We start from the raw sequence: 8746 nt of genomic DNA on the forward strand, positions 1-8746 counted from the left end.
TTTTGAAGCTGGACATGATAAAAATGAGAACTTCTTTACAAAAAGTCTTTATTTGACCTCTTGGTGTTCTTTTATTCCAAGAATAAGAGATATGTGGGAGACTTAACTCTTAATGTTACATTAAGCCAAGCCAGGCTTAACTACTGAGAAGGCTGTGATAGTCATTTGGAGAGAGACAGGGGATGTGTGTATTGGAGCAAGCAGCACTTCATTAGTGTGGCTTATATTGGCAATTTGAATATCATTGTAGCCTATACTAAAGGCTTGCTTGAAGTTAAAATTCAGAAAAGAAATTCTTTTGCTTAACTTCTAGCAGCTGAAGAATGGTAAAGTAAATGTGACTGTTGTTTCTTTTACATTAACCCCATTTTGTCTGAAATAACTGGAAAAAATGCCTAGGTGTAGCTCTGTAAAACTGGGGTCCTCTTTAGCCAGTAAATCCCTTAACTTGTCTCTTGGCACCATCTGCATGCATTTACCTTGGTATGTAAGATTCCAGGCAAAGCTGAAGCACCAAGTTTTTCTTTTTTAAATTGATAAGTTTGTGACAAGTTGTCATGCATTTCTGCAGGTTTTTGTGTTCCAGTAGGTGGGGTTTTAATTGCAAAAATAACTTTCTTAACACATACTGAAGTATGTATCACTTCCTTCTGAGTCGAAAAGACTGTTCACAAGTATCAAAGACTTTTTTTGTCTTTAAACTTAGTCCAGCTTCTAGAGGAGCCTGTTGTGTGTATGGAACATGGTACGTTTCAGCTTCACACATGCAGTATTCTGTCTGGTCTTGCTGTACCTCTCACTCACGAAGTACTTCAGTAACATCAAGTTTTCAGAGCTTTTGATTATGTGTCATGCACATATGTCTTAATAAAATACACAGATCTAACCTTTAGGAATCAATGTTATGTTCACTATATGTATAAGAGGTCTGGTAACCATTGTGATAATTTGCTACTGTTATTATTTATGACTTTATACAATGTGGAGAGATGCACTTATGTCTGGTTTCCACCTTCATCCTAGTACCTCTCAAAGCAACAATGCACGCACACACATGTGCATATTTAGATGTCTGCATGGGTTGCTGCTTTGAGAAGAAGTAGAATGATGAAGTCAGAAACCAGACTCTCCCTGGCCCAGTATTGTTGAAAAGCTAGTGGAGTGTTTTCCTTTGTTGTTTTTTTGTAATAATTTAATGTGTTAGTTTTTCCAGTGGCTGCCTGCTTTCAGGAGGGAAGGGCTTATTTGTATTCCTGAAGCTTAGAGGGAGATAGAATCACACTGATGCAAACTATGGGTTTTTAAGGTGAATGACACTTTCCACCTGAATTTTTTTAAAAAAGAGCATTTCTTTGGGGACAACTAAACAATAAAATATATTTTCTCTTTAAAGATAAAGCCAAAAGACAGTTAATGTTGAAGATTTTAATCTAAAACTCCAAAAGCATAAAAACTTGGAACTACTGCTCTGTATGTAGTACCAGAGGGAAGATGTCAGCAGATGTGGTGCTCAGTGAAGGAAGCAAGTCCTAAGCTTATCCAGGCTAGTAGGTTTAAAAGAATGTCACTAAGTTAATTTTCAGTGACTGCCTCTAAAGGGTACAGAAGACTCTAGTTTATTTTCACTATTATTGCTTACATAGTGAAAAATTATTTTTTTAATGTTAGTATAGTTTCTCTTCTTCTGAATGTTAGTCAACAGATTAGATGCAAATTGATATTATCTGTTTTTTCAGAATTCACAGTTGGTGCGCCAAGCCTACTGTGTTCCCCTTCTGCACACAGCTGATGCATGTGAACAGGCTCTAAGGACCGACAGAGCAGATAGTTTAGGTGAATTACCTTGCCAGCTAGAACTTTTAGTCCTCTGTTGTGAAAATAGCATTTTTATGTTGCTTATTTGACATCATTATATTACTGTTGCATTAGAAGTATTTTGTGTTTACATGTTGTACAAACACAGCCAGTGTCTGCTTATAGATGTTAGATGAGCCAACTACAGATAAAGGAGCATAAGCAGACAGTGTTGGCCACTGATCATCAATGATACTAGTATGGTACCAGTTGCATGACTTCAACGAAAGCCTTCTAATCCCTCTTCCTTTGGAGGAAAAAAAGGAAATATTTGTGGCTATTTACAGATAGCTTATTGTACTTGAGAAAAAGTGCTTTTCCTGTATAGTTTTTTGTTGTGGAAAAAAAAAATTACAAGTGAGCAATGGAGGCAGATGATTTAGTTTATCTTTGTTGGAGGCTCCACTGTAAGACTTCTCTTCCCCTGCCCCACTCCCTCGCCTTTAACTCTCTGGGGATCGAAGGCTGAGCTCTTTTCCTGAAATAGCAGATAAGCACTGTAACACACAGGGTATGCTCTCCAGATCATGAGAAGAGCATATCAATTAATGAAGGTCACACAAGCCTATAGTAGACCAGAGTCTTAAGACTGAGTTTTAAGCCAGACTCTTCAGCTTTGAACTGCCAGTCTTCCTGCATGTGATCTTTTCCCAGTTTCTTAGTGTAATTCCAATATCCAGAAACTGGGTCTTGACTCTCTTTGTTTTAGTTAGAAACCAGTTAGATAAGTATACTGAGAGCAAAACTACAGGGGCTTTTGAAGTCAGCTTCTTAAGGTAAAGCACTGCGCTAAAGGAATCTTTGATCCTTTCTTAGCTCAAGGGGTGTGGGTGGCAAGTGTGTTTGTGGTGATCATCAAACAGGCGAAAGTTCACTAGAATTTGAACCCACATGAATACTTGGAATTTCTTGTTGTAATGACTTGCTGAGCATGTTTATTTTGAGAGTGGATAAATGGTTAGTACCTGCTCATATCTTTCTAGAGTAACTATGGATTTGGCTTTCAATTGTAGGGTAGCTTGGCTAGAGTGCTAAAGGTTCTGTCTGCTGATGCAGGTAGCTTTTTTTCCCATCGTAAGCCTTTACATGCTGTTTAAACTACTACACACTTAGGAGTTTTTGCTTTTTTCCTTGGTGCTTTCATTTCAAAGCCAGGGATTGTGTTTTTGTCTCACTGTCACTTTTCCCTGAGCATGCCACTGTCGTGGTCTTTTTCCTAATTTTGGGGGAATACAGAAAAAGTGGATCATAATAATGGCATATTGCTTTTTCTGTTGTATCTTCTGCCTAATCTTAAAATTATTTTTGGAATTGCTTTTATGATATTTACAAGTTCCTTTTTCCTGATGTTTCATAATATAGAAATTAGACCTATTAACAATTAATTTAGTCCTAATCTATGTTATTTCTAAAGGCTTGGGTACAGCGCCACAGTTGTTATGTCCTCTTCTTCCCTTTGTCCTCACCCCTCCTTCTAGTCTTCCCATCTCTTTTTGTCAGTTCCTTTTAATACACTTAAACCATTGTTTTGTTGTTTTTCTGATTCTTGGACAACTAGTCTTGAAATACTTTTTTAAAAGTATGGCTGTGCTATATGGTGGCATGTTTTTTTCTTTGCTCATTCTTAAACTATGCTTTTCCATGAAGGTACTCTTTCAGCTTTTGACTGTTCAGATTCTATTGTTTGAAATTGTAGAAAGCCTGAGAATTGGAAAATAGGCCTTTGAATATAGGGCCTATACTTCCTCAATACTTCAGGAAGTCTTTATTACGTGAAAGTTTTTCTTTGATTTAAGAAAGTATCAGTGCTGGTCTCTGAAATCCCACATACTGTGGAGACTCACCTGTGCAAACTTTACAGCCAGATAAGAAAAGGAAAATTATAGTTGCCATTCTTGTGTTCCTGATTTGTGAGATAAACCCCTTAGTTGCCAAGAGATCTCACTAGATGGTAAAAGAGTGCATTCTTAAAGAGCTTAAGTTTTGTGAATTTTAACTGAATGCTTTTAATTAATTTATTTTATAGCATATCATAAGTTAGTCTAAATCTCAAATACTTAAATCATAACTGATACCTAAGGAATATCTACCTAGAAGCTAACCATTGTCCTTTAACACTTATGTGAGAGCAGGTTTTTGAATTAGGCAGAGCTTTTGTATCTCACTTTATGGAATGTTTGCTAAAACAAACTGTATTATGTAGACTTTCTGATGTAAGCACTACTGTTCTTTAATTTGGTTGTCGGTTTTGTTACTGTCTATGGAACAAGGAGTACATACTTGGTCAGGTTAGGGTCCTGTTTTGATTTCTGCTTTAGTACCAATTAAGTGGCATAGAAGAATATTCTTATTTTTCTCATATTTATGTGATCATACAGTACTGAAGTACTAAGAGGTACTGCAATGGAGTCTTTCATACTTGAAATACCAATACAGAGAAAGACTTGCTGCTTTGTTTAGCTTAATGGTTTCTTATATAGAGAATTGTCATAATAGAATTAGAAATTTCTCTTAAAGCTAATTACCATTTCTTTGGCAATACTTACCTTTTTTTCTTTAGTGAATCTAGGCTGACAAATGCACCTTTACAAAATGATAATGAATTCTGTATGGAAAGAATTTGTTTAACTCTTACTTGGGAACTGTAATCATGTTAGTATCCCAAGCTGCCCTCTGTTTTTATCTGTTGAACTATAACAGCCTTCAAAGTACATTGTATTTGTAGCACACTTTCTTGCAGGACAACCCACTTCTCTATTTAAAGGAAATAGTTTGCTTCTCTGTATCTGTCAGTTATACTTTCTTTATTCCTGTGCTGTCAACATGTGTTCACTAACATGACACAACTTTGAAAAAAGTTAATGAAGAGAAGACATTTCTTTTCCTAAATTCTTTTGGGGCTAGTGTTCTGTTTAGTGTTAAGTTTTGGAACATTTAAGTGGGAATGCATTTTGAGGAGTAATTATTTCACTTTTTGAAGTGGAAGCAGGTTAGCCTAGTGTATGTTTTACTACTTGCCTCCAGTGCAGTATGGCTAATGAAATAGAGTGGTTTAGTCTTCTGGTTCCAAACGCTGCCTTTTTCTGGGTGACTGTGTTAGGTCAGGGTCTACTCTTAGAGCAGGCAGTACCAAAAGCTATTAGAACATGTATGGTCCCAGACTTTTCCTTCCCTCCACTTGCTGTACCAGATTTGGGTTTTTTTGCCCTCATTCAGTTGTTCAAAGAGAAGTAAAACATACCTACCTCCAAGTCCAGCAATAGTTGACAAGGCATATAAGACATGGTGCTCCCACATTTTTGTTAAGGAAGTGAGCGAAGAGCAGAAAGTACCTAGAGGGTATGCAGTCAACTAATGATATCCGCTGGCTTTCTCAAAACAGTTGTGTGTAGACCATACACTATGAAGAAAAATGTGTGTTTGTCTTTTACTTTTTTTTTCCCCTTCCCTACTTTTCCCTCCCCTAGGTCTAAGGAAGAAATTTTTTATCGTGAGGGCGGTGAACCACTGGCACAGGTTGCCCAGAGAGGTGGTAGATGCCCCATCTCTGGAAACATTCAAGGTCAGGTTGGCCAGGGCTCTGAGCAACCTGGTCTAGTTGAAGATGTCCCTGCTCACTGCAGGGGGGTTGGATTAGATGACCTTTAAAGGTCCCTTGCAACCCAAACTATTCTATGATTGTGTGACTCCTGAAAATTAAGTAAAGAAAAGGGAATTTAAAAGAGAAACCATTCTTTTCTGTAATTGTCAAGAAAACTTAGAGCTGAATGAATAGCCTGAAAATATAAGGAAAATTAAACCTGTGAATAATTAGTCTAATACTTACTATTTATATGGAGTGGAAGGTGTGTATCTTCTGCGGAGGAAATAAGAGGGACAAATGAGAAGACATTTAAGACATGAATCAGTGGAATTTTTCTAGCTGTGCTCCATATTTAGCAAAAGAAATATAGCTTTGCTTATATTTGTTCATTTTACCTTAACTCATAAGATTTATTTTTCCTGGTACAGTGTTTATGATGTCTTGTGCCATTATGCAGTGAACTTCTTTTGGTTATATGCTGCCTTGTCAGATGAAGGGATAATACTTGCTATGAACTCTTTATTCTGAAATCCTCTCTGTAAGCTGTAGGCAATCCAGGAGACTCCTGGATTGCATGGAGGATAACTTCCTATTTCAGGTAATAGACAGCCCTACCAGAGGGGATGCCATACTGGACCTGTTGGTCACTAACGTAAGTGTGTTAATTGGTGACGTCAAGACTGGAAGCAGCCTGGGCTGCAGTGATCATGCGCTGGTGGAGTTTGCAGTCCTGAGGGATACGGGGCAGACAAAGAGTAAAGTCAGGACCCTGAATTTTAGGAAAGCAAACTTCCAGTTCGTCAGGGAGTTAGTCAACAGGACCCTCTGGGAAGCTGCCCTCAGGGACAAGGGAGCAGAACAATGCTGGCAGAACTTTAAGGACACTTTCCATAGAGCGCAAGAGCTCTTGATCCCCAGATGTAAGAAATCAGGAAGGGAAGGCAAGAGGCCAGCATGGTTGAGTGGATACATGATGGGCAAACTAAAGGGCAAGAAGGAAACGCACAGGGCGGTGAAAGCAGGGACAGGTATCTTGGAATGAGTACAGGGATGCTGCATGGTTGTGTAGGGATGGGGTTAGGATGGCCAAGGTGCAGCTGGAGCTAAACTTGGCAAGGAGTGCAAAGAATAGTAAGATGGCCTTCTACAGGTATGTCAGCCAGAAAAGGAAGGTCGAAGAAAGCGTACCCCCTCTTGATGAGCAAGACTGGCACACTGGTAATAATGGATGAAGAGAAGACTGAGGTACTTAATGACTTTTTGCCTCAGTCTTCAAAGGCAGTCTGGCAGTCCCACATCTCTTGAGGGGTTGGCTTACAAGACAGGGACTGGTGGAGCAAAGTCCCTCCCACTGTAAGGGAAGATCAGGTTCGAGACCACCTGGGAAACCTGAATATGCACAAGTCTGTATTGCTCATTGAAGGGCATTGGGATAGATGACCTTTAAAGATCCCTTCCAACCCAAACTATTCTATGATTCTAATAAAACCTTTTCCCCTTTGCTTTCTAATGTTGGTTCATATTGAATACGTTTTAGGAGATGGGGATGACAATAAGAGCTTGATAAAAATCCTTTCCTTACTTGGGAATCACCTGCTCAAAATGCTTATGCTCCATCTGCTGTCATACTGGTTGACCTGTTTTGCATCAGTATTTTTACTTTTTATCTCAGTGATGGACGTTACTTGAAAGTCGGGTTAACAGAAGCCTATTTCAACAGGAAGTGGGCGTGTTTGCATTTTATAGAGGTTGCTTCAGCACTTTCTGAAGTGAAGAACAGAGGAGTTGAAGAGGGAGAATGAAGGGCTCTGAATCCAGTCAGTCGTGTATTGGAATAGTGGTACCCAGGAGTGAATTTATAGATGAGAATTTCTGGTGCAGTAGCTGAGCCTACAGCTCCGGGTGTGTGACTGACGCTGCTGGCCACCTGGAAACGCTGTGGGAAGGCACGTGTCCTTATATAGTAATACCATAATAGAATAATATTTAGGGGGTAGGTAAGTTTTTGGGGGTTGGTTGTTGTTTTGGGGGGGAGGGAGGCCAGTCATGAGATACGAAGACTTAAAGTTCATCAAAATCTCAGTAAATCTACATGTGATAAAATTTGTAAGCCACTATTTGAACTAACTGCTTACAGGTTTGTTTTTCTTTTTTCTGTTTTCCCCAATTGATACAGGTGGAATCAAGAGATACTTTAAACAGTATTGCCTTGAAATTTGATACAACACCCAATGAACTCGTTCAATTAAATAAGCTTTTCTCCAGAGCAGTCGTTCCTGGACAGGTACTATTACACTATATATGTTACTTACCCAACAAAGGCCTCTTTTACCCTATATTTCTCATCTCTACCAGAGAAAGTGTTAAAGTACTTCTTTTACAGGTTTTCCTATTGGCTTTGTAAAATACTTTTTTTCTCTAGTTTGTGAATTCCTTGTGCCTATTAAATAATTGCCTAAAAAGGGAACATGTAATGAAGCTACCTGTCTCTCAAATAAGATCAGGGGACTCAAAAAACTAAATATACTTAATGGTATAATAACACTTAGTTACAAACTAAATTGCTACTTTGCAGAAATAGCAGGCTGTTTACCAACTCTAGCTCAGAAGACAAATTTAGGATACAGCTTACAAACAACATTCCTGACTGCATGTTGCTGCCTGCAATTCTATTTTAATAAATTGAATAATGTTTCCATTCCACCCTGAAAACTTGCTGTCTTTACCAGTGGTAGAAGAACTGTCATTCACTTCTTATAGGTACTACTGCTTAAGTCTTTTTCTTTCCCTGTTTTTTTGCCTTCACTTTTCACTTCTTATTGAAAGCCAGGCCTGGAAACAAGTGATAGGTCAGCTATGGTGTTAGCCCTCTGTTTGAAAAAATCCTATGTTTATTTCTGGTTGCTGCAAAAATTTGCCAAGGCAGCTTTGAATGCCTACATTGGCCAAAATAATGTATTTAAGGGCTGAATAACTTCAGCTGGCTTTTTTTTTTTTTAACATTCAGTGCTAAGAGCTATGTCTCTGAACTTGTTCCTTAGCCTGTTCCTTGGTTGTTCAAATAGTAGAGTAATAGCAAGAGAAATAGTTGGGCAGGCCTTCCTTGGACACTGTATTGGGTGTTTCTGGCATGCTGTGTACTTCTAATGCTTTCTCTCTGAGCTTTTTTCTCAATTATTATGACTAAAGATCAGGCTTATCTCAAGATAACATTTAAAAACTGTAAAAGCAAAAATTAAGAAGTACTTTGTGTGGTATTATTTATTCCCTCAACTCATAATTTGTGTTAAAGTTAACAGGAGCAGGAAT

At 38.3% G+C, this 8746-nt stretch overlaps 1 protein-coding gene across 4 annotated transcripts in view; it reads left to right on the top strand.

The window, feature by feature from the left end:
• Positions 1-8746, top strand: part of OXR1 (oxidation resistance 1) — a 77147-nt gene that overhangs the window by 9546 nt on the left and 58855 nt on the right. For all 4 annotated transcript variants that reach the window (XM_010293865.1, XM_010293866.1, XM_010293867.1 and 1 more), the window contains one exon: positions 7614-7721. In XM_010293865.1, the coding sequence (XP_010292167.1) occupies positions 7614-7721 (108 nt within the window). The remainder of the gene's footprint in view (positions 1-7613; positions 7722-8746) is intronic.

Source organism: Phaethon lepturus, unplaced genomic scaffold, assembly GCF_000687285.1.
Source record: "Phaethon lepturus isolate BGI_N335 unplaced genomic scaffold, ASM68728v1 scaffold4599, whole genome shotgun sequence".
Lineage (NCBI taxonomy): Eukaryota > Metazoa > Chordata > Aves > Phaethontiformes > Phaethontidae > Phaethon > Phaethon lepturus.